Source organism: Alligator sinensis, unplaced genomic scaffold (assembly GCF_000455745.1).
Source record: "Alligator sinensis unplaced genomic scaffold, ASM45574v1 scaffold702_1, whole genome shotgun sequence".
NCBI lineage: Eukaryota > Metazoa > Chordata > Crocodylia > Alligatoridae > Alligator > Alligator sinensis.
Genome location: NW_005842567.1, coordinates 774,510 through 801,796, shown reverse-complemented (window position 1 = coordinate 801,796; position 27,287 = coordinate 774,510). Strand labels below are relative to the sequence as shown.

The 27,287-nt window shown below is 41.3% G+C and overlaps 1 protein-coding gene across 1 annotated transcript in view; it reads left to right on the top strand.

Annotated features, from left to right (window-relative positions):
- Positions 1-27,287, top strand: part of DDX10 (DEAD-box helicase 10) — a 356,705-nt gene that overhangs the window by 34,381 nt on the left and 295,037 nt on the right. The window contains exons 11-13 of the mRNA XM_025214105.1: positions 7,895-7,996; positions 10,135-10,222; positions 19,336-19,424. Coding sequence (XP_025069890.1) covers positions 7,895-7,996; positions 10,135-10,222; positions 19,336-19,424 — 279 coding nt within the window. The remainder of the gene's footprint in view (positions 1-7,894; positions 7,997-10,134; positions 10,223-19,335; positions 19,425-27,287) is intronic.

Here is a 27,287-nt window from a genome sequence, read left to right as displayed (position 1 = left end):
GCTTATGCAGGGGGTCGGACTCGATCTATTGAGGTCCCTTCCGACCCTAACATCTATGAATCTATGAAAACCTCAGAGCCAATTATAATTTTCCTTTTAGACTTGAGCCCTAATATGTTGGCAAACTATTTCCTCCCCCCTCACAATCTGTCACAGAGATATTATAATAGAAATGTTAACAAAAATTCCCTTTACAAATGTAATAACTTAGTTCCCCAAAATTGCAGATGTCAGCCTCCGTTCCCTCTCCACTGTCAAACAGAGAACACACTAGGTCTTTGTGAAAATGTTTAGTGAAAAATCATAAAGCTGGGGCTTCTGTCAACTGATAGAAACAAAGGATCAAAAATAAGAAAAGGAGGAAAAATAGGGTACTGTAAAATGATTGTAGTATTTTGGAGGAAGGGGGCAGAATCACAGACTTCAGCTTGTGCACTCTTCTCATAGAATTGGAGTTGAGCTGCAGGCAGGGATCCAGATAGTATTGTTCTGTTGGCATTGAGCTTCTCTCTGGCTGACTTCCCTTGCATGCATGGTGGAAGTGGTTAAGGTGTAAGTAGCTTGCCTGATGTCCTGACTTCCTTTCCACAGGGTGATCAGTTGTGGAGTTTCTGGGACATCACTCTAATCTCAATGGCTGTTTGATGTGGAAGGTCCTATTTTTTAGCTGTATTCTTGCTGCTTAAGGTTTACAAATTTGAGGGCTGAGCTTTATAGTACCTCCTTCCTAAGGTGCTGGGCTTACCTTTGAGGGATTCGCCTTGTTTCAGTAAAGTTTGAGTTATGTCATTTTTAACAAGAGTCAATTTGGAAATGTTTTTACTGTAAGTCATTGGTTTTCCAGATGTTTGATGTTTTTATATTGTGGAAGGACTATGACCTTCAAGAATACAGGGTGAGGGGAAAAAGCATAAAACCAATTGATAAATGATTTTTTTTTTCACTGCCTCTATAGTGTAGTTCTGTTGGGTACTCTAAGTGGATGGTGGTCTAGTTCCATGGTTGAAACACATGCACAACTGCTTTTGAATGTGGCTAGAGCAAACCAGGTCACATCTAAGCTACAAGATGGAATTTTGTCTTTATCATGCTGCAGTTTGGTCCATAGACTCAGTAGCTGTAGTGTGGAGGAGGCCTTAGAATGAAAGGGCACTGGATGGTTGGGGGAGCTGGTAAGATTGCTAAGAAGTTCAGTTGAAAATTATTTTTTCCTTCACTATTCCTGCTTTTTATGTTGGTTAAGAAGAAATACCTTAATACTTGGGTAAAAGCTAACCCCTTTAGCTGATCTAGACAGCAGTTGGCTTGGGTAAGGGCGTATTGTGTAAAAGTAGCAGTTAAAGATTGAATGAAGAATGCAGTTTATTCTCTCCTGTAGAAGAATGTTACTGGTGACCTGCAGAAAACTTTTTAACAGTTGGGGTTGTGGGTTTTGTTTTGTTTATGTTTTGATATATAAAGTTCTAAAGTTTTTCTTTTTTTTATTATTATTATTATTATTATTATTATTACTTTTATGTTTTTATTTATTAACAGAATTACATATAAAAATATACAAAATGAACAGCATAATAAAGACATGTTTTGAGCTGTGACCTATGCTCAACTACACCAGGGGTGTCAAAGAACTGCGAGTACAGCCCCAGTTCACCAGCAGGGATAAGGAGGTGGACAGCATGCTTAGTTACTCTTGCAGGCAGCTGTAGGTTATGTTTGACAGTCTAGGTTGCTGCCATGGGACCCTGGTAGGAAGGGGGAAGCAATGGAGTAATGTATCTTAGGATGTCAGAGTACTATATAAAACCCTATGTCTGCATTGCCACATTTTCAAATTTAAGTGTAATACTAACCAGGCACAAAGGTGTTCTGCATTAATGAGTAACATCTTTGAGGCTGGGTCACCATTTTTTATCATTGGATAAATTACCTTGATGTGTGGCATGTTACATTTTATTGTACATTTAAGGGGTTGATTGCACAATAAATATAACCTCTTCTAGAGGCCTATCTTGTAATATAGCTGTGGACTTTTTTCTTTTGTGTTAGGTAGCTTTTTCCTTGCTCAGCAAGGTTGCCCATTTTTGTTCTCTGGCTAGCACAATGACAGTACCGAGATTAGGTGGCTGCATAGACAGGTGTAGTAGTTCATGACTGGAAACTTATTTCAAGAAGGAAAATTTTGGATGAAATAGGCCAGTTACTGTACAACTGTTTTCTTTCTTGGGTATAGGTCAGAAGGTTTTATCTTCTATTTGTTCTCCTTCAACTAGAAATGTGAGGAATGCTCTTGTGTGGCTTTGGTGGTGGACTTTAGAGGAATGAGCACTGCTGTCATGAGTTCCTTTACTGAAAGTCGGAAGACATTCTCTTCTAAGTGTGTGGTATTTATTAGCTTGAATCAGAACAGAGTTGTAAATACTGTAGTTAGCGGGCACATCTACATGTGCATTAGCGTGTTGTTGTTACAGCTCATTAAGTTTAGTACCTCTACTATGAGGCACTAATTAAATGCACAGTAGCCAGCACTACTGCACAGTAGCATCAGTGCGCGGTCTATTTGTGACTCCTAATGTGCAAGTAGACTAATTCTACTATAAATTAGCATGTTGGCATGGCTTTTGCCATGACGCCCTAGTGTGCAGTAGAATTAGTCTACTGCACATTAAGCGTCTCATGTAGACTTGCCCAGTCTGAATAAAAATCCTTTCCCGTCTGAAGTGTGCCAGCTTTTAGCCTCTTGGGGTATCATTTTGTTACCTAATTATTTGCTAGATTGTCCTCCAGGATTGACAATATTTTGTCAAATTTTAGTAAGAAAAAAGCTTTTCTTGGAAAACTTTTCGGCTACCTTTCATGTGTCATTAATGTCCCCTAAAACAAATAGAAGGCTCAAGCTCAAGTTTTCCCACTTACACAGTAACTTTTAAGAACATAGTGACTTTGCAGTCACCAGCAGTCTTCTGTTAACATGTGTCTTTGCTGCTTGAAGAGAAAATTGTTAATCTCTTCTCTTCATGTTTTGTCTAAATAAAGTTTTTTTGTGTGTTTTTTTTGTTGTCTTTTTTTTACTGTGGATGTGTAGTCTTTGCAGTGAAACCATCATGAAGAATCTAAGCAGATGCAAACTCTTCCAGATGGTGCTTAGGATTATTTGTTTTTCAGTTTACCCAAGTCTGTGACTGTTCATTTTCATGTTTAGCAGTGAGGAAGAGCAGCATTAATGTTTTTCTGTCTGTGCTTTTTAATACTTAATTGAATCATATGTTTGGGTGCCTTGGTAGCTGGAGTCAAACTCTAAATATTGCATACACAAGAACTACTGATAAGGGTTATTCTCAGTTTTCAAAAGCCAATAGGAATGTATCATGTATGTGCCTAAGTTTAAGATGGTTTCCTGGTTTTTTATTATTATTAAAATGAGTGATTGAAATTTAGCAATAGTCATCACGTAGCTCTCAGTTCCTTTGAATGTCTCAGGTCATCTGAAAAAAAAATTATTTTTCATACAGCTTTTCATTTAAAGTGTGGAACTCCTTATCACTAGATGTTGTGAATTGAAAAAAGTGTTGGACAAATTCTTGGAGGAAAGGGGTATCAGTAGCTATTGAGCATGGGAATTAAGGATACAGACTCTGAATTAGAACTTCCTAGACTTTAAATGCTGGAGGCTGCAAGTGAGAGAGGAACAGTGGAAAAAGTCCTGGTCATTCTGAGTTTATTCTCTCTTTCTGCATCCACTCTGCCAGTGAGACAAATGGTGGATTTGATTTTAATCAAATTGATTTAAATCATGATTTAAATTACTGGTCAGGAAGCCTTGATTTAATATTGTTTTACAAAAAAAGTGAATTCTTGTTGTTTGATATAACTTTAATACATATTATTCACAACTCCGAGATAAATGTAGGTTTTATTTTTAGAAGGTGCAGACTATACATTTTAAAGCAGTGATTTATCTTGATATCTTTTCAGATTAATTTTGCAGCTATATCAGAAAACCAAAATCATAATTCAGTTATTTTATTTACCAAAGTAAATTGAAGCAGATGCTTGTGAAGTTATTGGGAGTTGTTTCCAATTCACTAGATTAATCATGAAGATTTAGGGGATATTTTTGCCACGTTGCATTAGGAGGACATCAAATGAGCACTGCAGCCATATGTTATTAGCTTGGGACTTTCTTCTAGATTTCTTATCTTAGATTTCTTCTCTCTTTCATGGCCTTGCAAGCCTGCTGCCATGATAGGCTTTCCCTTCAATCATACCATTCCCTCATTAGACCTCAAAGCAATGGAGAAGCTATACTCAGAAACTTATTCCTCAAGACTTCTGGAATATTATGCTCAAAATGTTTCTCTTTTGTTTCTACTGCCCTTTTCTCTTTGTGTTTATCTCCAGACTCTTCCTCCTTGCCCAGATCTACTCCACCCTAACAATCCTCTATTCATTTAACTTCTTGAAACTTTGCACTTTTAGAGAAAGGTAAGGGCTAGACTCTGTGTACACAAATTTGCAGAGAGACAAGAAGGCTGATGGGTAGGTAATCAGGTCTATTCTCTAATCTCTATATACTGCTGTTAATAAGGATGTTATCTCTGGAGAAACAAATGCACAGTTTGACAGCTCAAACTAGGCATCACTGAGATGCTTAATGGGATCTTCTAGACTGAGCACCGAGTCCCATTGGGTAGAGTGGTTTTCTTTAATCTTTACTAATCTATAGACTAGCCTCTGGGAACCCCATAAGATTGGGCTCCTAATATAGTCCATGGCCTGTTGTGACCTATTTTATAAAACTTCTTTAAAAAGGCAATATGAATATATTGTCTCAAATAGTATATAATTAGAAGTTATAATCCCTATTCCATGATGATATCTTTGAGCTTTAACTTAGTTATAATTTAAGATATCTTTATATAGGCTTTTTTTAAAAAGCATCTTAACAAAAATAAAAAATATGATTAATTAAAAAAAATCTGATTAAAAAAAAAAAAAGAAATCGTTGATTTTTATCCATCCTGGTGACAGGATACTGGGCAAGATGTACCTCCTGGCCTCATTTTCCTGCACCCCCCCCGGTGTGCTGCCATCGCCGCCTCCATAGCTGGGAGAGGGGTGGGGGAAAGCTTGCCCCGCCATCCCTTTTATCCCCCTTGGGCAGTACCCCACACTGCCACCACCTCCAGGAAGCAGGGCCACTCCCACCTCCCCCCCCCCGCTGTCATGGCGGCACTTCGTCACCCCACTGCCTCTTGTCCATTTTCCTGCACCCCCCCCGGTGTGCTGCCATCGCCGCCTCCATAGCTGGGAGAGGGGTGGGGGAAAGCTTGCCCCGCCATCCCTTTTATCCCCCTTGGGCAGTACCCCACACTGCCACCACCTCCAGGAAGCAGGGCCACTCCCACCTCCCCCCCCCCGCTGTCATGGCGGCACTTCGTCACCCCACTGCCTCTTGTCCCAAATGCTCTTAGAGCACTTTGATTGGCTGTCAGAGCACTCTGACAGCACCCTGATTGACTGTCAACCAGTCAGAGTGCGAATAAAGTGTTATGGACAGACAGACAGACAAAGACGCGCATATATATGTGTGTGTGTGTGTGTGTGTGTGTGTAGCTCTATTTACTTAAGGACTTTCTGTGTATTTGGTCTATTTAATGTGATTTGTTTCTTAACTTTCATAACTCTTTCTCTGCCTAAAGGCTTTATACAATTTAATGTAAATTTTGCAATAATTACAGCCCTTAGAGACCAAGTTTAATGCTTGCTTGCTTGCTTTCTATAAGTTTTCCATGCTTTTAAAAATCTGTCTTATACTTCTATTTTTTGGAAAGGCAATTTATTCAGCATACAGAGTGTGAGAGAGAGAGAGAGAGAGAGAGAGAGCATGAGCACTGTTGTGTGTATTGCATACTTCAAAATGCACAAACTACATTACCATCTTTAATTTTTTTAGTCAAACACTCAAAATAAAGAGATGCCAGAATTAATTAGGTTCCAGATCAAGTTACATCCTATCTTTATTTATCTGTTATAAGTGACTGTTTGTTTTTCTCAGGTACCGTATAGGATAATCTCAAACAGTTTACAGAGGTCTGTTTCTTTTCACCAGTTACTTTTATCAAGTCAGACTTGTTATCTCACTCATTTTACATGAACTTATTGATTGGCATTAATTATGAAACCATCTGTTGACCCCCTCACTGACTAATTTGGAGTTTATGTTAGGCTACCTTGTCTACATTTCCCTTTGCCATCTGTTTGTTACCCCTGCTGCACCTAGTTCCAGCCATATTTCAGTTTCTAGACCCATGATTTTCATAAATTTATTATAAGATGCTCTTGGTATGTCTGAGGATGTCTGTCTTTACCCAGCAGGCCCCACATTAAATGCCTGCCTTGCTCAAGCCTGCTTTGACACTTCTTAATTCACCCTCACAATTTCTTTTTGGTCACTAATGTATTGACAGGTCTTGGTGAAAGACAGAATCATTGTCTAACTACCACAAGCACCTCTGGATTAGAATTGAATTCGATCACTTCCCAACATGTGCAAATCAATTGCCTTTCTGTCTGTTGCTGCTTACTCTTTTGCCATGAGCTGTGCTATCTCTTATCTCATGTTCTGTTGCCATTAACTTGTGTCTGGAGGGATTTCCTCCAAACACTGGCTGTGCCCGTTTTGCTACTCACTCATAAATATTGCTCTTCTTCCCCTGTCATTACCAGCGTTCTCCTTAATACAATCTTCCCTTTTTCTTGCTTGAGATAGAAACACATACTTCTCCTGGCTTTCCACAGAAGTCTGGGTCACCGTATATACTCTCCTGCTCTCATTTACTGTCCTTTTTTTTTTTTTCCCTCCAGGGGGGTTGTGGAGCATAGCGGGGAGACTTTAAAAGGAAACAAAGTATATAGGGGGCCTGGAAAGGGGGTATTTTGAGAGAGGCAAGTGAGTATGACTGGAATAGAGACCTAGTTTAGTAAGCTTGATGGGTAAAAGGAAGACGAGTGAGAGTAAGTTAGGGAGAGCAAGAAGAGTATAAAGTGTAGGAGTTTGGAGCCTTGCGTCAACCATAAAACTGAATGCTTGCAGAACACCTATTAATACACTGAAGGGTAAATCGCAGAGCCAGTTTTCCTAATTTGTTTGAACGTACTAATCGATGTGTGGGTCTGCTGGATATGCAACTTGCCAAGCAGGGAGAGCTGATTAGCTTGGCTTGGTTTTGGCTGCCATGGTGCCCGTGCCAACAATTAGCTGATTGTTAGCATGGGATAGGTAGGACATGCCATGTGTTCAATTTAAAGTACCATACAAGCAAGCCACAAAGATGCTTCATGTATATATTATGTGGAACATTTTCATGGCTGGTTTACAATTTTATGATGTCATAAATTGGTTTAAATTGCACCATAAATGTAATATCTGCCAGATCCCTGTAATATGCACCATATTTTCTTGCATGAAACTTATACTTTTGTGCAAAAAATGAGCTGCTGGAAACTGAGGTACAAATTGCAAGTGAAGAAATATGTTAGCCTCTGCAGGGGGAAAGCAAAAGATGGTACTGCAGCTACACACGAAGTAAGTAGTACAGTGAAAATACTAGGCTCCCTAGCTCTTGCTACTTAGTTATTTACAGCTATTTACCAATATTTTCAAGTAAAGATTTTTTTCTTTCATTCTGCCTTTCAAAAACAAGGTGCATATCTTATTTGGGAATATGTTGTATTTAAGAAAATACAGTGTGTGTATGTGTGTGAAACTATATGTACTATAGTTTAACTATAGATATAAAGCTACTTATTTATATAAAAATAGATATAGATATATAGTTAGAAATCTGTAACCAAAATAACCCTTGCTTCTCTCTCTCTCTTCCTCCCCCATCAGGTACAAAGAAGGTGGTGAAGCTTTGTTAATACTGCTTCCCTCAGAAGAAAAAGGCATGGTTCAACAACTGTCACAAAGAAGAGTGCCTATAAATGAGATAAAGTAAGTTTAACATGTTTATTTTTGTCCAAATATTACAATTAGACAACAAAAGGAATTCCTGTTTCTACCCTATTTTTGTAATCTGATGTTTGTAAGTTGTTCAGTTCACCAAGATATAGCAGCTTCCACATTTTCCTTTTAGTGGCATCTATTTTATACTTTCATGAATATAAATCAAATTGTGTTAGTATTTATGCTTGCACAATTCTGGACCTCCCATTTGCTCATCTTTTCATTAAAATGAGTAGAAATAGCTTTTGGCTGCACTACAGCCTTCCGCTAACCAGATCTGACATAATGTGAAAATTAAAAGCATGACTAAATAAAGCTCAGAAATCTTTATAAATTAGAAGACTCTTTGTTATCAGGAAAATATCATGAGGTGCCTTAAAATTTATAAAACACAATTGTTAGTCATAATAGAGGAAATTCTTAGTATTACTTGCACAGGAATTGTATCCTGTTGCCCAGATAAATCTCTTGGTATAGTGGATAAGTTGAACTTAGATTGCAGGTTCCTTGGAGCAGGAACTGATGTTTGTGCAGTGCTGTCTAAACAGATTATATACAGTTATAGGATGTGGATCTAAAAACCTCTTAAGAAATGGCAGAGGTTATCAGACCATTTTTCCCCCCCTGTGTTGGATGCATCTACATATGCAATTAATTCATATAGATTCATAGATGTTAGGGTCGGAAGGGACCTCAATAGATCATCGAGTCCGACCCCCAAATATGATGCAATAAACTTACAAAAAATATGATGCAATAAACTTTGGCATAGCTTGCGCTGGAGTCAGCTGCTCCCTGGTGCAGTGTTTACACACGTCTAGAACTGTAGCACGCTGAGTCAGGACGGAGGAGTCCTGGGCTGGCAGAAGGTCTGGGGGGCCAGCCTCAGGCTCCAAATAGTAGATCTAGGTGGCGAAGGGGCTGGCCCTGGGGTGGGTTGGGGCAAGCGGTGCCACGGCTCCCTTTGGCACTGCACTGAACTCCTGCCTCTACATCAGCCAGGCGTGGAGTGCTGCACGGGGAAGGGGAGGGCAGAGCCGGGAAGCAGGCAGAAAGCGAGCGCCAGGGATGGGGAAGGAGTCGGTGGTGGCATCTTCTCCCCCGGAGGCAGCCGTGACAGCGCTTGGAGTGTGCATGGCGCAGCAGGGAGGGGTTTGTCCCCAGGTGGGGTTAGTCCCTGCAGCGCAGCACGAAGGGGTCGGTCCCCAGGCGCTGTGGGAGAGCCCCGTGCTTCCAGCTTCTTCATTGAACAATGGTGGGAGCAGGGGGTGGCTGTGGGGTCTGACGGGGAGCCCTGTCAGTTTTCTCAGATTTCACCATTCGCAGGTATCTCTAGAATATATCCTCTGCGAATGGTGAGGGTCTCTTGTACATCTAACTCTGTTACTTGGTAGCCTGAATTTGTACAGGTGATTGATACAAGCAAGTGAGCATAAGAGGAAAATGGAAGAGAATTCAAGTGATCGAATTATTAATACCTAAAGGAAAACATAAACAAAGCAATTTGCAGGGAGCTGGCATTTTTTTTTGTTACTAAGTATAATGGAATTTGCTAGAACAGAACAGTTAAAACTTATTCCATTAGGTCTAGATATTGGGGAACTTTCACGTCATTTAATATCAACTTCCTTTATTTTATCCATCCAGATTTGAAGATATACTCTAGATACGAGAAATACTTAATTTCTGTACCTCTGTGGTATTTTGCCTTTGAAAAAACTTAAGATCATCTTAAGATAGTCTCTTTAAATCTACCTTAACATAAAGTATTACAACCGCATGCTGTACTTTTCTCTTTTGATTTCATTTTCAGCATTTTAATATTAATTTTCATTTCATCTTGAAAAAAAATCTTTTCTTCTGACACAAGCCGTTTTCTAGATAAAAGATCTGACCTTTTGTTTGCTTTTGCAGCATCTTCATTTGAAGAAAGTGGTCTTCAACATCAGTCTAACCTCCTTCAGAGTAGCAATAGCCTTATGCACTTTTAAATAATTTAGAGGAAAATGAAAAAATGTACTCTTGGGAACTCTAGAGGCTTCTTAATACAGATGAATGCAAAACTATTTTATTATTATTATTATTATTATTAATTAATTAATTAATTAATTTAATTTTTTAATCAGGATCAACCCTGAAAAACTTGTAGATGTCCAAAAGAAGGTGCAGGCATTTTTAGCTCAAGACCAAGAGTTAAAAGAGAGGGCTCAAAGGGTAAGTGATCTGTAACCCATCCTTTGGAGATGTATTTGTTTAACAGAACCCCTCACATAATTGGCTTGCCAGTTATTGTTGATGCACATGTTTAAATGCCTACAACTTGACTGTTTTTAATTTAAAAAAGCCTGTTCATCCCTAGGGAAATGGTGAACCTTGTTATGGAAAGTACTAGCAAATTGCCTTAAAGAATGGTGGGGGTGGGGATGGCATCCCGTGTCCACCCCCCTACTCGTCTGGGCCCATTCCTCTCCTTCCCCCCACCTTCCATTTGGGGTTTGGCCCCACTCAGCCCCCCTCCCCAGCCGCATTGGGCCTGGGCCTCTTCTCCCCTCCCTCCTCTGCCATGTTGGGCTGTTCCCCCTTCCCCTGCCCTACTGCCGCTTGGGGTCTGGGACCACTCCACCCACCGTTGCTGCTGCCTCCAGGGAGCGGGGTTGAGGGTAGGGCAATCCCCGGCTCTGTCCCTGCTGTCATGGCGGTGTTCCGTCACTGCCTCCTGTCTGGAACGCTCTTGGAGCACTCTGATCAGAGTGCGAATAAAGCATTATGGACAGACAGACCAAGGCTTTTTATAATATTAGAATCTTAACTTTCCCTGTTGCATAGTATGGGCCATAAACAGAGTGCCGGTGGAGGGTTTGACAGGAGTGGTGCAGGTGGAGGATCTGGTCATGGCTGGAGCATGGGATCAGGCACTGGTGAGCCAAGCTTGTTGCCAGTGGCCTTGCCCAGTTGGGCCAAACTTCTGCTGCCCTTGGGTGGCCTCGTGGGATGGATGGAGAGGCACTGTGGTGCTATGACTGTACGACTATTAAGGTTGCAGAATCAAGTGTTTAGAAGTTAGGAAAATGCTACCAGTTGGAAACACTAGAGCTTTTCAAAGAAGAGGTTCCCAGAATTTAATGTAGGCAGAAAATTATATTTTTCCCTAACTTGTTTTGGAAAGGGCTCACCTGTTTTAGTTGTGGTTTTCCAAATTTTATCCTAAGACAGACATCTGCTGTGGAAAACTTCAATCCGAGCAGGTTAGGAATGTTGTAAGCAATTCAAAGCAGGTTCTGAAAATGATAAGTACTGGGTAACCTTAACTGGAGGTGTCACTCGTCCTGTGCTTACTCATGGACAAGTCTGATTTTGGTTTTTTTCTGTATATCACCTTTAGCCCATCATATGAGTTGTAAATATAATGGGTTGCATTATTTGAGTGACTTTAAATTCATTATCATCCTACTTTCTAAAGTTAGGTATTTTCAGTGTTTGTTCTTTTGTTTGTGAAGGATTATTGCAGCCAGCTTACCTATGTAACTGAGGGCCTTGTTACATGGTAGTTTTGGGCAGCTCCTAGAGCTCTTAACCCCTGGATTGTCTGCACATTAACACCTGAAACTGTTTTTGAGCGCTCATTAGGCAGCTCAAAGTTATGCCACTTCATGGCAGGATTCTCTCTGATCTGTGCTACCCAGCTTGTGTTATACTAAGGAGTAGCCATTCTAAGCTACACCTTAGTGTACATATCTCATCTGCTTGTCAAAACCCCCCACCAGCCTGGATTGGGCCCATTGCTCCCCACCCTCCATCCTTCCCTGATCCCTGCTCACTGCTTAAGGTGGAACTGGGGGATCCCCAGAGGGCAGGAGGGAAGCCTGGAAAGGAAGGGGGCAGGTTCCTACCTTTCAGTCCTCCAAGCCTCTGCTGACCTGAACGAGCGACTGCTCCAAGCTTGAGCTAGCACTAACATAACACTGATCAACATCTGTGCAGCTCACAGCTTAAGGTGTAACAAAGCCCTTGGTGTTTATTTCAGTTGAGAATCTCTTATTACTTGCAGGTAGCGTAGCAGATGTGCCTAATAAGTAGGGACCTACCAAATTCACAGGCCTTCACGGCCAATTACACGGCTGTAACATGGCCGGGGCCCCTGATTTCATCATCGTATTAGGGCTGGGGCTGCCACTTTGAAGGTGGAGCAAAGCAGGCCCCCCACGCCTCTGATTGGCTAGGGGGCGCTGCAAGTCCCGCCCGTCACAGGCATTGGTTGAAAGGCCTAGCTGGAGCTGCCTGGTTTGTTAATTCTCTAGTTCTCAACCTCTTGAAGGGGCGGAAGGTGATTTAAATTGCCGAATAAACAAACAGTTTACAGACTGCCGCTGCCCCCCCCCTCCCCCTGGCCCTCCCTTTCAGGAGAAGGGGACTTTTGGTGGGCTTTTCCCTGCTCCCCCCCACCCCCTTCCCCTTCTGGAGACAGAGAGATGGGAACTTTCCCCATCTCTAATCCCTCCCCCTTCAGAAGATAGTATTTTTTTCTTTTTGCTTCCTTCTCCCCCGCCCCCTGAGATGACAGCTTTTTGCCATTTTTTGCTGGCTTTTTGATAGGTGGCTCCCTGTGCTTTTTCACAGGGAATTGGCTATTTCACAGGAGACTGCCAATTGCACAATTTCCATGAAATCATGTATTTGGTAGGTTCCTACTAATGAGAGAGATTAGGTAGAAGCTAGCTAATATATTTCCTTATATATAAATGGAGTAAGACAAGGTCCCTGCTTAGAATAATTGAGCCTAGCGGACATTGCTAACATCTTGTAAGTTGGGTATGAAAACAGCTGTAGACTGAGGATCTACCAGCCTATGATCTACCAGCTGAAAAGTGGAACAGTTTGGAGAAGGATAGTTTTGGAATGAGAAGAAGAGTCAGAGTAGGAAGCTGTGACAGATCAGAAGTGAAGTGTTATGGTCCAGGCTTTTGGCTTATTAGAGATAATTTTGGGTAGAGGGTAGGCCCTCTACAGAGTGTATAGTAAGATTTTTTAAAGATATAGGCCACTTTATTTGCAGACCATCTATAATGAATGACATACTGCCCAGTATCTGACTGTGCAGTGACCTTGAGCCAGAGTACCCAAGGCAGTGGCAGTTGTGTGTGCATAACAGCTGTAAGGTCAGGACCTTAATTAGGGCTGTTGACTACTTCCTATTTTTAAAGCTAATTTTCTGTTTGTGAAGGGTGCCAGATTGATGGTTCCAAACTGAAATCTGAAGCTGTGTAGCCATAGCATGAAAAATGGCAGTGCAAGCTTCCTCATTGAAGAGCACTGTTTAGACCAGGAGTACCTGATGGCATTTTATGCTCATTGGCGACTGTAGCAATATGTTATAGTTAGATAAATTTACATCAGAAGTGATGGAGTAGCTGGTGGATGGAAGATGCAAGGAGCAAGCCAATATTTCCTGACTTAAAATGAGAAAACTAATAAACCTTTCCCTCTTCATATTGCTTCCTGCATTGGCTCTTTAAGATTTCTTTAAAAATTGGAGATAAATGTAAATGGAATGAGGGGACATAATTTGAAAAAAATCAAAATAGTAGTAGATTAAGATCAAACAATGGAATCTGTCAAGGCAGACAGATGTAATGTTGAACCTATCCAGAAAATCTAGTTTTTATTGCAATTTTTAAGAACCATCTTTATTGCTATTTAATACAAATATCAAATTGCAATATGCTCTTTTACAGATGAATGGCATATAAGGTCAGTACATGAAATTCTTTAAATTATGAAATAGTAGTTTATCCTAGCTGGGGTTCCTCTTTATAGGTTGCATACTTTTATGTGGACAAGCGTATTTATGGAAATGACCCACAGTAGCTTTCTGAATATTACTTTTAAAACAAAGGCTGCAGTGCAGCTGAAATTTTGCTGTTGGAGACATAGCAGAGTCCTGGATTAACCAAGAGCATGTGAGTTGTGCTGCCTGGCTTGTCACTTTTTTCTGAATTGGCAGATTGTTGAGATTTGCAAGAGCTAAATTCTTTGTGTGCCAGAAAGGATGAAGTGGGCAGAACGATGTGTGGGTCTCGTAGTCGTTTACCGGTCAGGAATATGTTGATTCTCTGTGCTGCACACTTTGAGGGCTGACTCTGAAAATCCTAATGGGGAGGAATTTATAAAAGAGGTCTGGTGGGGTGGAAGATGTTTTTAAAAGTAGGTTAGGATTTTGTGCTTGTCAACCTTGATGTCTGACTGAAGAAAGCCGTGATTAAAGAGGTTTATAGCATACATTAGATGGCAGCTAACCATGTAGAGTACTGCATCATTTGAAACAACGGACCATTTTATAAAAGGAAAAAAAAATATTGGTGGGTTGTGTGCGGGCCGGGAGCGCCCCGAGCCCTTTTGCGCGCTGCACGCGGGCTGTGGCCAGCAGCCCGGGCACGCGGGGGCGGAGAGGGAAGGCCTTCACTCTGGAATTAGGCACGGACGCGTATCGGTAGTTTAAAAGATTGTTTACTTACACCGAGATGGCAATGGTGTAGGCTGGAAAGCTTGATTAAGTTGCAGTTACAGAAAGAGAAAAGAAAACAAAAACTCGAACCTGCAGAACACGAGGGTACGTCGCATAGGGTTCCGGCGACGGGAAAATAAACCTGCAGGACTTGAACCCGGGTAGAAGAGCTCTGAGGCCGATCGTAAGGGCTCACACGAAGTTTGTCAGGCTCCGTGGGTTCTTCCGTTCACTCATCCACACAAAGTTTGCTAGGCTCCGTGGGTTCGGTTCGTAGCGCGCGGGAGGGGTACGTCTAGGAATTCTATTGGTGACGGGGAGAGGCTAGAGATTGATCAGATCTCCGTTGCCTGCTTCAAATGCACTGGGTCCGTGAGGATCCGCAGCGCTTAGAGATCTTCACACAGCGTGAAATCTCCTTCTCCCTTGTTCGTGGAGTCCTCCCACTTGGGCGGAAACCACTCAAGCCTCTTATACGGCTAGCAAGCCAATCACTAGCCGCCACGTGTGAATAATTTAGAACTGGCCAATAATGGGACTCGAATTAGCATACCAATGGCGGGAACTCTTTGCAATGAGCATCCCCTCTCTGCAGCAAAAAAATGTACCCTGCAAAACAAGCTCCAAATTGGTGGGAAATTCTCCCTTGCACCAGGGTTCTCCTCTGCAGCAGAAAACTCCACTGTGCAAGGAAGCTGCAATTTAGCGGGGACAATTTAGCAGTGCCGAAGCACACACAAACAAAAATCACACCCTTTGGGTTGTGACAGGTTGATGGTGGTTTTTAAGGAGTTGGTGGTATATTGTGAAGAAGGGAGGCTTTAGGGGCATGGAAGGGATCTTCAGAAGTCACGCAGCCTGTGTAGCTTTGTCTTGCAACTGGAGAGAGAGTGCTTAGAAAATGGCATATGTAGGTACTTTAGTTGCTTTTCAGAGAGAGCAGTATGTCAGTGAACCTTAACAGAGAACAAGGACACCGATTCCACTAGTGTGGTTGGCAGTATGTGAGGTGCCTAAGAAATGGTATATATCCATCAATTCTTTGTCAGGCTCTGGGGAAGAAGCAGGGAGATGCTGGTGAGAAATTGTAATATTATAGACAGTTATGACTTCAAATTCAATCAAGCTGTATTGCTTTGACTGTTGTTATAGCTGGCACATAAAAATACACCATGTATGTGTGTTTTTAAAATTACAATGTAAAAATTACATCACTAAATCAAAACTGTAAATGTGGTAAATTGGTAATGTGCAGAACTTGCTGTTTTAAGTATGTGTGGTACTTGGAACAGTAGGACCCTAGATCTGCTTCTGGGACTCTGGGTGCTTCTGTAATAAAAATATTAATGCAATCCATCATTGACATGCACTGCTGACATTCTCCATAATGGTACAAACTTTTGATTCATCCTGTAATACTTTTGTTACTGAGAGCAATACCAAAAAAGTAGAACTGTCAAACAGAAGTTTCCACTGTTTCCTGTTAAAACAGTAGAAACTAACTAAAAAGTTCAAGCTGACTTCATATTTTTTTTCTCCCCTTTGGCTGCCCAGTGCATACCCAGAACAGCTTCAGAACCCCAAAGGAATTGGCTTTAACTTTATAAAGATGACACTGTTTGGGGGTAGGGGGTGAATGGGAAAAACACTTTCTTGCAGGAAATGATGGGTTTGAGGTTAATATACTGCAGCCAGGTAAGAGTTCGATTTATGGCTTTGTCACATGCAGCATTTTATAGTTCAGAAAAGTCACTTAGTCAACCTTTGCCTCAATCCCTGTCTTGTAAAATGGGAATAATACTTGTCTCGCACCATTTCTCTAATATTTTGTACAGATTTTAAGTGCTTGGGGCAAGGACTGTCTCTTTAATATGTAGCTACAATGCCTAGCACAATATAGATTTATGAGTTGGGGTCTCTAGGCATTTACGCTTGATGATGTATCTTGCTTGGATATATTGAAATAGCATTTGGGCTGCATCCATTCAATACTAACATTTCAAGGAAAGTTAAACTCATGAGTGGGAAGAAAGGCGTTAAACTTGATGAAAACTGGAAGCCAGCAAAAATAAGGAAGCTTCTGAGTAGAGCTAACAGCTTCAGTCATACTTGTTTCTTCAGGATAAACTTATTGCACATGCCAGGGACTCTGAAGTGATCACTGCTTGTACATGGCATTCAGAAGTGATACTATTTCATCCAAACATATAATTGCCATGAAGTTAAATGGAGGGCCCAACTGGGAATGTTCTTTTCTGTAAAATGATATGGACCCCATCTAGATCTTCAGAAGTGTTTGGAACCAGTGGATCAGCATCACAGACATTTATTGCTTCAACTTAAGGAGTAACAATAGAAGTTCTATCTTCTGTGTAGATTAGTTATTAGGGAGAAATAAGAAGCTGCTATTATGCAGGGAAGCCTAATGCTCTATTCTAGATTCTGAGGGAAGTTTGTGCTCTGGTTACAGACTCATCTCTTTCTGCCCAGTCTCTTGGGTTCTCTACAGTCTGCTTTCAGCTACTTATAGTCTTTCCTTATTCCCTTCCCCCGTGGCTTTTTTTGTATTTCCCCCTTTACTTCTCACTCCTTACACTTGTAAAACCATATGACCCCATGTAGAGGGGTTTGGAACTTGTAGTTGTTGCATGGACATCTACTGATGGACAAACTCAGACTAGGTTACAATGTCTGCCACATACAAGAATCTCACTGACAGAAAGATTGTGCTGAAGAAGTTGCATGGAGAAAAGCACTATGTCAGGGCATTGTTGATGGAAAGATGGGTCACAGATTTTGTCTGAACTGCTGCTGTTATTGTCAAGACGGATGAAATGGGTCTTGTCTTTCGAGCAGTGCCCAATTTGATCCTTGCATTCAAGCATGCCTGTTTATACTGGTAAGAAGTACATAGACCGCATTACACTGCTTCTTACCTGCAATATGTCAGGCTCTGAAAAAAGAAACCCATGGAGTTATTAGAAAGAGCAAAAGTCCATAATGCTTTCTTGATGTCAAGACTGTTACTTGTCTACAAAGCAAACAGACAGGGATAACAAACTCAGTTTTCATGGAATTCCTAAACTGATCGGACCATAAACTTAATGGTAGAAAGATTTTGGTGCTGGACAGTCTTTGCATCTCTTATATGTGATATTACAGAAAGGCAAATTAATATTTATTCCTGATGACATGATCTCAACCCTGCAGTCCCTTGACCAAGGCACTATTAAAAGCATGAAGACCACAATACCAAACTGTGTGTGACAGGATAATAATGGGAATTGAAACTCTAGTTTCTGCTAGTTTCAGCTGACTGAGCCTTCTAGAGTCAGTCTTTTCTCGTACCAAGTTATTCTTGGGACTCTAAAACTGATACCAGAGCTGGGGTGGGCAAAATTGGCCTGCGGGCCAGATGCGGCCCACCAGGCCATTCTATCTGGCTTGCGGGGCCCCTAAAAAATTTAGAAAATTAATATTTAGCTGCCCCTGGCTGCCTGTCATGTGGCCCTTGATGGCTTGCCAAAACTCAGTAAGCGGTCCTCTGCCTGAAATAATTGCCCGCCCCTGTACTAGAGTAATTACAAATGGTAGAAGTACAGCTGTCAACACAACTTGCATAGAAGCTGAGAAGGAAGATTCTCCTTTGGAACTAATGCTACTTCAAACTTTTGAAGAATGGGTGGCTGTTGACAAGTTGCCTGTCACTTCAGAGTTGAGTGAACAAGACATCAAAGAGTGACCCAAGCTACAAAAACATGTTTATCATGAAGATTGTAACAAAGTTGAAGCAAGACAATGGCCTATCTATACTAATACATGGGGCAACATTTAATTTTCTTTTTGACCTTTGGAACAAGTGAGCGTGCAATAGACAGGGACCGCTGTAATTCAGGCTCCAGGTGGGAGAAAAGCGGGCTCCTTGCAGGCTCACTGGAATCAATTTCCAGTGTTTTTCAGGGTGGGCTCTCCCACACCTCTGGCTGAGGTAGCCTGCCATGGGGCTGATTACCACTGAACAGCAGCACACAGGCTATTCTTCAGCTGTTTTAAGAAAGTAAAACGTACCACGTATTAAACAACAATGTTTAAATAAAGCTCACCACTTCAAGTTCGTAATGAAACCATAATAAATAAACTTTTATTAAACAGCAACTTTTATTGAATGCTGACTTTATGGAATGCTGACCCTCTGGCAAAGTCCACTGCTGCAAAATCCATGTTCATGATTGAAAGCAAGCATGGAGCACCAGTGACATTTGCTGGCAACATAGAGTGGTTTTGTGGCGTGACCACTTGGACTTTGACTGAGACAGTGTTTTGCTAGAGTGTATAGCTCTGGAAACCGCTCCCTGGCAGTGTCCCAGAATACAGTTACGTTCATGCTCAGGTGGCACTCTTTGACACTGCTGACATAAGTGGGATGGATATTCCTGCTTGTACTCTTTTCCCTCAACCAGGAATGGACTTGAGCAGCTGAGCATCAAATCTCAGCAGAACCACCTGGGTCAGAAATTTGCACTCCCTTTGGGAACGGGGCAGCCAGTTACCTGAACCTTGGTGGATTACTTTTGGCAGTAGTGGTGGGCTGTTCAGTTTGGGGTAAATGATTTTTGTTGTTTTTGATCATAATTTGGCAAGAGCAAATTGTAAGCAGATTCTGCAACTGAGGTTGTTTTAAAATATTCGTATGCAGGGGGAGACTCATAAAACAAATTTGGTTGGTGGTTTAAGTGGTTTACAGACATGGAGCAAATTGCTTCAGTTTTAATAAATAAAGCTAAAAGAATGTTTTCTGTTGTGAACTATTTTTTTTTCTTTTCAGTGTTTTGTATCCTACTTGCGTTCAATCTACCTAATGAAGAACAAAGAAATATTTGATGTTTTCATGTTGCCTCTAGCAGAATATGCACTGTAAGTATGATATAATGTGTAGCACCTAATATGAAATGCTTATGAATAGAAAAGACTTTTTTTTTCTTGTATTTCTTTTAATTCTGTGGCAAATACCCACTTTACCTTGTTTACAAATGGAATTTAAATTTCTTCGAACATTTATGTTTTTCCTGCTTTCCCAAGGAAAGCTTTTTTTACGTTTCCTCGTTCTTCCTCAAAGAAAGTTAGGAAAATTTGATGCTATACCACAAGGAGTAGTAAAAATGTTAACGCTAGATACAAAATCTTGAGGTTTATGAAGTGAAATGTGTTTTAGGACAATGGAATGCTATATTTATTTATATTTTTCATCTGTTTACAACATCCTTGAGTCTATGAGCTGTTTTATAGTGACTGTCCTTTTCAGTTCTTCTGAAAAGGAGAGTATAATAAGGCAGAATAAAGATGATACATTACATCTTCATTTTGAATGTAATGGAGGCATTGTTCCTTGAAGATAAATATTTTTTAAATGAGATTTAGTGTAGTTGGTGATTTGAAATGACTGTGTGATTACGTTGTTTGAAATGCCAGTCTTTTAAATATTGAGTTGTCAGAGACAGCAGTGGCCACTGTTGTCAAAATATTTATGCTTAAGTCAAGGCTGAGACTGGAGCATGTGGTTTCTTTTCTGAAGCTGCTCTTGTGCTACAGAATCTCAACCTGGATTTGAAAGCAAAAATGCTCCTAGCTGTTGTGTCTGTGGAGCTGCACTTCCATTTCTAGAATTTGTGTTTGCAAATAGCTTGAAGGAAGCTTGTAGAACTCTTATCTATTCTTGCTTGTCTCGGAGGATGGTTTATGCATATATACAATAACAGTAATTTAAATGTAAACAGTGGTTACTGCAACTCAAAGTATGGAAGGTGGAGAGGGACTGTTACATTATAAAGGTATGTATGGCTTCCTGGAAATGACATCCTATTTTTGTGCTGTCATTGCATTTAGGGCGTTTTTGCACCATTTCCCCCCTTACATCTGATCAAAGCAGCCAAAAAAAATCAGACACAAAAAAAGTGAATTTTAGAGGGCATTTGAGTCTTCCAAATCTCTGGGGCCTCAGGAGCACCCTTCCTTTAGTTAAAGTAGTTTGTCTGGGTGTGTGTGTTAAAACATGGATTAGAAATATATTTAGAGAAATATAAAGTAGATATTGAAAATAAAGAAATATAGAGACAATTTAGAGAAATATATTGAAAAGATTCATGATTGGGGATCCATCCTCTTTTTTTTTTTTTTTCTTTCTTGGTAGATGTTTCTGGTGATTTGCAGGAGGTTGCTACTAGGGGACTTCATGGATCTTAATGGTTTTGGGATTTTTTTTTGCATTTGAGAAAACACTGGTTTAAGAAGCATGTGTGCTCATATTTTCAAATGTATCCAATGATAAAATATTAATTTCTACTTTGTTTCCCTGCTTTGGAGGATGTGATCAATTTTTGTTTAGAAAGGGAAGAGAACAACCAAATAAGCTGCCTCAAAAAGCATCCTCTCCTTTTTCTTCCAGCTCACTCCCATAAGACCCTTGTTTTGATACAGAGGCTTATTGCCGTTAATATACTTAAGAAATAACAACTAGTGAATTGTCTTCAGAGGTTGCTTCTATCTTTTGCAATAGGCCTGTATCTGGAGTGCTGGAGAGTCCGTATTCATATGGGGAATCTGTATTGCAGCAGCAGTGTATTGGGTTTAGCAAGTCTGTTTTGTAAAAATCTGTTACTATTTTAGGAAGTCTTTTGTTTATTGCATCAGCCTGTTCCAATGTTGAGAGAGAAGCATAAACTAAATGTGCTTCTTGTTTCAGAAAATGTGCCTTTGAGTTTTCTTTTTCAAAGAAATGGTACAAATCACAGTTTTGGCATGAAAAAACAGTTTTTACAGACATCACTGTGAAAGTTCCACATCTATTCCTAAATATTCATATAGTTTAGCTCTTATGTATAGCTCTTATGTTTGCGGCCTTTTAATTAACCATAGTATTTATCAGAATTACAGTTTGTACCATTCATTTTCATTTATATTGGTGCAACCAATACTGCACTGTGTTATGTAACCTTAATAAATATGAATCACTGTGAACTTGTAAGGTGGATGTTATATAAAGTTTTAGTCTAAGTAAATTTTGCCAAACTTAAAATGAATGCTGTCAAACTTTACAGTATACCATGTACTTCATGGGGTTTTTTTAATTTTTTAAAATCAGATTACGTAAAGTGTTTTAGAATGTATTGGGAATATTTCCTCATATTTCTCTACCTGTAAAGTCAGTTGCCTTCATTAGGAGACCAAGTGAGAGAGGCTTATTAGAGAGCTGTAAAAATGATCTTAAATTACTTTTTCTATATACAAATGTTAGCAGCTAAACCTGTCTCTTTACCATCTAGAACTAGAAGAGGTGGCTTGGCTAGTGATAGGGGGACTCTCTTCTTTCAATAATGTAGAGCTCCTCTTAGAAGTAGGGGTGCACCAATAAAGATTTTCTTGGCCGATACCGAATAGCTGATTATTAACCACCCGTATTGGCCGATGCCAATCCAATAACCAATTTACTTTAAAATGCCTTGCAATGGGGAGACATAAAAATGCCTGACATAAATTAATCTTTTTTTTTTCTCTGCATGCTCTAGCAGCCTTCTGCGTCACATGTATCAGTGGCTTGGTGCTTAAAAATGATGGTAGGGGCGTTTCAACTAAAGCTCGTTGAATGCTTGTGGGGATACTTTTAAGTGGAGCAGAGCTGAGTGGGGTGAGGGTGGATGTGGGCTGCTTGCTTTGGGCTTGGGGGTCTCTGCTCTGCTGCCTTCCCCTTGGGAGCCCCGTGCTGGCTGCATGCTCCCTCCTTGCCTGCAGTGGGGGGTACAATTCACTGCCCCCACTGCTGCTGGGTGGACAGGGGGCGCGCGGCTGGTGTGGGGCTCCCAAGGGAAAGGCAGCAGAGCGGAGAGCCCTGAGCCCACAGTGAAAAGCCCACATCTGCCCCACACACAAATCTGGGGACCTACCTGACCACCCCATGCTTCACCCAGGGGTGCACACAGTGGCGGGGAGCCTTCCCCACCCTGTAACTCCTGGATGAGCTGCTAGTGGCTCCATCCTGCTCCCAGCCCTGGGTCCTGTGCAGTGCCTTGGTTGGGCAGTGCTCCTACCCTTGCTCCTCTCCTTCCCTCACCATGGGAGTTTTGATCTTCCCCCTCCATAGACTTCCCTGCAGGGAGGTGCTCCCCAAGCTGCTCAGCTGTATTCCTGGCCACATGCATGGGTGCAGTCACACACGTGGACACAGCACCCCCTGCGTCTCGCTCCCAGCAGCCCCAAAGAGGACCTCTTGCAGGCTGGAATGCTGCTCGCCTGCAAGGGGAAACCCACCATTTCCTGAGGGAACCCAGGCATCTGGGAGGCCCAGCCCCACGAGGGAGAGCAAACCCAGGTGTTCAGGGCCCTGACCAGAATGCCTGATTATCACTAAACATTATCAGCTACAATATACAAAAATAGCCAATAGTCCATAATGTTATTTCCCCTTTTATCGGTACTGATGTGATAGGCAACCAGTATATTGGGTGCACCTCAATTTAGCAGTCCTGCAGAGCCATGTGAAATTGCACTCAGGGTAGTGACATCTTTATGTATAGAAAAGCTGTTACTGTCCCATGACTGGCTATTAGCCATATGTCATTTTGTGTGTGGAAAAGAGGGTTCTGAGAGCTTGAGGGAGAAGAAAGCATTACCTTAAATTGTTGACTTTTTTTTAAAAAAAAGGCAACCATTGGAAACTATTTGGAGGCTGGAAATATTAGATTACCATATTTACTCGAATAGAAGACAACCCTGATTATAAGATAGAATCCAACCATTGGGTGGTCATATAAGAAAAAATTATAAATTTGTTATGGTTTTCAAGCGGTGTAGGTTGTAGCCGTGTTGGTCTAAGGACATAGGCAGACAAGGTTCCTTGGGTGAATCTGATATCTTTTATCAGACCAACCCAAATAGTTGGAGAATAGTTATTAAGCAAGCTTTCGGGGTCAAAAACACTTCCCAGAGACGAGCCTACGAACTCCATTTCATCAACCTCCTGGATACTAAAAATCATGGACTAAATATAGACATTGGATTTTTGACGCATTACAGTCTGCCTGACAACTGACTCCCCAGCCCAGCCCCTGGCTGCTTTACTTTTCATTCCATCCAGGAAGAGCACACACCAACTGCTGAAACTTCCTTAGCCTGACGAAGGGTTTTTGAACCCGAAAGCTTGCTTAATAACTATTCTCCAACTATTTGGGTTGGTCTAATAAAAGATATCAAATTCACCCAAGGAACCTTGTCTGCCTTATGGTTTTCAAGGCATATAAGCTAATTATTGGAAGTTTGCCTGGAATTTGTCCCCCTCCTACTGCTACAGCAAGGAAAATAAATCTGGGGGTCAGATTTCCTCTGCCCCCTCCAATTGACTGCATATTTTTGACCAAAGATTATAGTAATTTTATTTAAAAAAAAAAAAAAAAAAGTTTTTTCAGTAATTTGCTTGACAGGAATATGATTTTTTAAATTTTTTTTTCCACGTATTTCTTAATGGAAAAATTATGCTTTTTCTGTGTCACATTTGGATGCATTGGGAATTTTTTTACAATTTTGACTGATATTTGACTGGTCAATTGACCAGACTTTATTTGACCAGTCAACTACCCAGCCTTTCTCATGAGAGAGGGATTAGTTAGAAAAGGGCAGAAGGATGGTCATAGATGCATGAAGAATGCGTTCCACACAGTGCTGCCATTTCCTTTTGGATACACTTCTGCATTTTTAAACTTGTCACTATATGACACAATGAACTGAAATGTGACAAATTACCAAAATGTAGAACACCTGGGTTTTGTTGTATATTGAGTATAATGGACAGAGCATGGTCTTCAGCATTATAAAACCTGTTTTTAAGGATGGTTTTCCCACTTTACGATGTGAAGAAAACAGTTTGTAAAGAGGCAATTGGAAAAATAAATTCTATTATGAAGCTAAGGACTCTGCCATATAGTTTGTAAGTGGTTTTTGAGCCTTGCAATTTTTAACTTTTTTGAGGTTTGGTGATATAGCTTTAAAGTAATAACTCCTTCTAGCTGGACCAGCCCTGAGAGAGAAATTTAAATTTTTCCAGTAGATTATGACCGGTGTTAGCAACAGAGCTAACTGGTCTACAGAGCCACTGGATCCCAGTCCATGGAAATGGGGCTTCAGTGGTATTCTAGTATTCAGAGGGATTTGCCCAGTGCCAACATCCATGCTGGCAGAGGCATAGTGAGCTTCATTGATGCCTCAGTTGGGTGGGAGAGGGGATTATGCAGTCTGCTGGAGAGTTGGGGAGAGGGGGGAACAGTCTTACCTGTCCCTTATCTCTGCACTCATGTGATAGCCACTGCTGTTATAGCAGCATAGGTTCAGGCTGCTGCTGCTTGGGGATGGACTGGCTGCACACCAGCTGCAGCAGCAATGTGGTGTAGGCACCCTGGAGGTCATCCCTGGTACCTTGTTCACTTCCCTTCTCTGCCCACAGATGCTTTAGGGCTGTGCTTGCCTGGCTGCTATGCCAATGTGGGCTGTTCCTGTCATGGCAAAGATTCCTTTGGTTTGCGGAAGGGACAGTTTTGGTGTCCTCTTCGATGGCACCGAGGGCTGCTGTCCTGTTCAACACCCCCCCACCCCGGTCTATTACACTATTGCATGTTGGGGCTTGGCAGTGCAGACCTGCACTAGGTCTGGGCAGCTGGGAGCAGTGCCTATGTAGCTAAGTTCCCCTGGGCCAAATTGGACTGGAGCCTGGCTGTTCCAGCCCATGGCTTGGAAAGGGTGCTAGCTGCTGGATTATGAAACTAGTTGCTAGACAGCTGTAGAAAGTTGGAGTTGAGAAATTGCAAGGACTCTTTCTGGATCTGGAAGAGGATATGGTTCTAGGGTTGGTTGTTCTAATGCCAAGCCTGTCGTTTTGGCTAAACACCACTGCCTCAGAATGCACATTGACCATGTTTGAGATTTGTACTCTACTTGTAACTCTGCTTTGTGCAGCCTATCAATTACTACAGCAAACTTACCAATGAAGGGGAGGGAGGGGCAGTATTTGCACCCTTTCTAAGGTAAGAGTATGAGGCTTTCCTCAATATTGGCTGTGAAATGCATGGAAATATGAACCAGAAGTCAATTTATAGGAAACTTCAACTTGTGCTCCTGGCTTCCAGCTCATTGCACCTGCCTAGATGATGGAACCGGCAACTGGATTTGTCTGAAATGCATTATGTCCTGCAAAATTCAGTATGTTTAAAAGCTTTGCACATCTTTGTTCTACATACATTATTCAAAACAGAGGTTGGAATAAGAACACTATTGTATTTACTCACATACTACATGCACCTTTCTCTCTAAAAGTCAGCCCTCCAAAACTGGGGTGCATGTCTTAAGCAGGGAAGCTGATTTTTCCACGCTGGCATTGAAGCATGCAATGGCTGCCATGGGCTGTGCTTCTCCTAGTCCTGGAGAAAGGGGTAGAGTGCAACTTTCGGTGTCATAGTTACTTTTAACTCTGTTATAGCTACTGAGCAGTAGAAGCTGCATCTAGAGAACTGGTGATACTGAGAGTGGCGCTCTATTCCTCCTGCCTAGTGCTAGCCTTCAGCCATGTTGAACCTGTGCTATGGCAGTTAAAATTCTGGAAAAATCTTTTTTTTTTTTTTCCTTTATTCTTCCTTCCCAAAATAAGTTGTGTGCATTATTTGGGGGTATGTGATGAGTAAATATGGTATTGACAACTTTTGCATAAATGCTTCCATCCAGGAAGAGCACACATCAACTGCTGAAACTTCCTTAGCCTGATGAAGGGTTTTTGAACCCGAAAGCTTGCTTAAAAATTGTTCTCCAGCTATTTAAGCTGGTCTAATAAAAGATATCAGATTCGCCCAAAGAACCTTGTCTGCCTAAAAAGAATTAATTCTCGCTACAAAATCCTACCATTTGCTCGGCAGATGGTAATTTACTGTTAATTCTGCAGGCAGTATGCAGATTATCTAATATCCAGACAAGTTTGGCGTTTCCATTACATTTTCTGTTGCTCATTCCTGTGTAGTCATAGTGAACTGGCAATTTTTCTCTTCAGTTCCTCTGACAACTTCTGCAGGGATCCATACACATCTCTAGACATGCTGGAGATTTGTCATCTTTGGAGCAGTTGTGTTCTCTGTGGTATTCTTTTATAATAAATAGCTTTCGTTAGCTAGAGGAAGGCTATCACAAGCCACTTGGTGACAAAAACCAGCCTGTGTTTAAATAGAAATGTAAGTTTTTCTTTTCTTCATTGTAAAGACAGCTTTGAAAATATTGGCTGATACAAACAAATGGTAGGCTAGAAAGGAATAATTGGTTGGGATGTTCTGCAAGAGCTGACAAGGATGGGGTGGGTGAGGGGCAAAGAAAAGGTTCTTTTCCAGACATGGCCCAGGATGTCTGGGGTGTTGATTTTCAGCAGACAGCTTAAGCTGGACCTGAGTTTGGAGAAAAGTTATCAATTATTGCAAAGGCAAGTGGGAGGTGTGGCAAAAATATTTTTTGGGGTGTGGGGGTAGGCTTACTGAGAAATACTAAGGTTGTCATAGCTTATTAAAATGTTCATTGGTCTCCATAGTCACAACAAGCAGGCAGCTGCCACACTATGAGTATGGTTGTTGCTGCTACAGTAAGTGCTGCAAAGGGAACTAACTTCTACTATGTTTGCATACCTCGAGTCTGCCAGTACAACCAGCATGTATTGCTCATTGCCCAGCCCTGTTGTGACATGTCCAGTGACACCTGTAAAGGACA